At 52.0% G+C, this 2,590-nt stretch overlaps 1 protein-coding gene across 1 annotated transcript in view; it reads left to right on the forward strand.

Annotated features, from left to right (window-relative positions):
* ATP9A (ATPase phospholipid transporting 9A) overlaps positions 1-2,590 on the forward strand; it is a gene marked incomplete in the record, with an annotated part of 136,893 nt that overhangs the window by 124,769 nt on the left and 9,534 nt on the right. The window contains 2 exon segments of the mRNA XM_027775056.1: positions 764-872; positions 1,798-1,855. Of these exon segments, the coding sequence (XP_027630857.1) occupies positions 764-872; positions 1,798-1,855 (167 nt within the window).

Raw genomic sequence — 2,590 nt, forward strand, 5'->3', positions numbered from 1 at the left:
CTCTTTCCAGGGGTGTGCTCAGTCCTGGATGTCCCTGAGGAGGTGGAGGTCGTTCTAGACAGACTCACTCAGGATCCACCCTTGGCTGGGGAACTTGGAAGGACTCTTAGTTTCGCCAGGCGAGCTCAAGGGTGGGCACTGGAATTCTCCCTGCTTCTAACTTAAATAATGGACTGTCCTTTGTTGGTCCTGGCGGAGTAGAATTTGCCAGAATACAGCCAGGGGTTCTCTAGGCGGTACACCTCATAGGCTTCCAGGATCCAGCCCCGTCTTCCTCCGCATCCTCATCACCTCCTCTCTCGCCCTCAGCCCCAGCCACACTGGCCTCCTCGCTGTTCTTTAACTGTGGCGACCACATCCCATGCAGGGCCTTCACACTGGCTTTCCCTCTGCCTGGGGTGTCCTCCCTGATAGGGGCCTGGCCGCCCCTCGGCTCTCACGGTGTCGTCTCGTTCCTTGGCCATGCACTTGACAGTCGCGTCCCCCACCCTCGACACACAGGTCTCAGCCCCTCCCCATTGTATTTTCCTCCTTAACACTTATTTCTAGCACATACTGAGTCGACTTGCTCAGTGACTAGCACGAGAGTGCTCCTCTCCAGGGCACACTTTTCTGTTTTTCATGGCGAATCTCCAGCGCTTTAAGCTAGGCCTGGCACATAGTGGGTGCTCAGGACACAGTCGCCGGAGGAGCGAGTGGGAATCAGGCTCGGGCAGATTGCCGGGCCTGTCTGGCTGGGCCTGAGTGCGGCTTGCTCTTCTAGGTACTCCACCGTCTACACCATGTTCCCTGTGTTTTCTCTGGTCCTGGACAAGGACGTCAAGTCGGAAGTGGCCATGCTGTACCCCGAGCTCTACAAGGATCTCCTCAAGGTTCGACGAGCGCTGCTCTCCTCCGGTCTTCCTTCCTCCCTTACCCCCTTCCCTCCCTCCTCCCCTCCCTTCTTTCCTTCTCCCTATTTATTTTCCTCCCTCCCTATTCTGTCTCTTTGGATTTCCTTTTTTTTAGTATCTATCTATCTATCTATCTATCTATCTATCTATCTATCTATCTATCTATCTATATTTTTTGCTATAGGATGTGTTCACTCTCCCAAGAGATGGGGAAGGGGTGAGAAAGCCCCCCCAGAGGGGATGGCCACACTGTCATCCCTTCTCCTCCAGTCTCCTCTCAGGATTTTGGGCACACGTGTACATGTGCCCAGCATGTTTTCCATGCCTCTGGGTCTAGGTCCTGAACCACACAGTTGGCCTGTGGGATCCAGCTGCCTTAATCCCGCTGCCACTAGCTGGGCTGCATTATTCATTTATTTCACACCGACTCTATATCTGATTGGAGCACATGTGAAGTGGTGGCTTTCTTATTTGGGGAAGGTGTGGGAGATTGTATTCTTTTCTAGAACATGAACCAGCACAGTCATACGTGAGTTGAAGACATGCCCGCTAACGACCTCCGAAAAGCCCCTGGCAGCCTGTTGGCAACTGCAGCTGTGTCTGTCCCAGAATGTTCTTGTGCACACACGTGCAAACAGTGCATGTGGTGTGTGTGTACACATGTGCCCGTGTGTGCATAATTGGGTTGTTCTGTTTTCAAGGGGTTTTACTGAAAGGCAGACACAGACTCTCATCCAGGGTCAGTCCCCTCCAGCATCACGCTGGTGCGTTCCGATGTGCGTCGGCCACTTGGTGATGAGCAGGCAGGCTCCGGGGCTTTCACAAAGGAGCGTGTGAAGGCCGATGCCAGCCTGGATGAGCGGGGTGCTGACAAGCTCTGATCGCTCCCTGTCTCTCGTTTCAGGGACGACCGCTGTCCTACAAGACATTCTTAATATGGGTTTTGATTAGCATCTATCAAGGTAAGAGTGGCTGAAGGCACCGTCTTGTGTTCTGCATTGACCTGGGGAGTCCCCTGACTGCGGTAGATCAGGAAGCAATGAACCTGGACCCTAACATGTCAGCTGGGAGTGTGGCAGGGTGTCCGGGGAGCCCCGCTCAGTGTTCTAAGGACTCAAACCTTCGCGTGGGAAGGCAGGCATCCACCTAAGGCTCACATCTATCAAGGTAAGAGTGGCTGAAGGCACCATCTTGTGTTCTGCATTGACCTGGGGAGTCCCGTGACTGCGGTAGATCAGGAAACAATGAACCTGGGCCCTAACATGTCAGCTGGGAGTGTGGCAGGGTGTCCGGGGAGCCCCGCTCAGTGTTCTAAGGATTCAAACCTTCGCGTGGGAAGGAAGCATCCACCTAAAGGCTCAGCAGAACCTGCTGGGGGCTCCACCCGTGCAACAAAAAGCAGTTGCTTTCTGGGATGTCCTGGCACGTTTTTGAGAGTCAAGTTGTATTTATTTCAGTCCTCTGGAGAGAATCCCACAGTCTTTAGGGGCTTTGTAAGAGGACCTAGTGGAGTATAAGGAGAAAATATTAAAACTTCAATTTGTATTTATTTTTTCTCACTCTTTTTAGACTTTCAATTTTTGTGTGTTATATAGTTTACATAATCTATTCATACATTGTTCCTAATATCTCTAGAGAGCCAGACGGGTACACATGTAGAATTTACACCCAAACGTGTTTGTTTGGGATTCATTCTT

This window comes from Tupaia chinensis, unplaced genomic scaffold (assembly GCF_000334495.1).
Source record: "Tupaia chinensis unplaced genomic scaffold, TupChi_1.0 Scaffold000049_1, whole genome shotgun sequence".
NCBI classification, from domain to species: domain Eukaryota; kingdom Metazoa; phylum Chordata; class Mammalia; order Scandentia; family Tupaiidae; genus Tupaia; species Tupaia belangeri.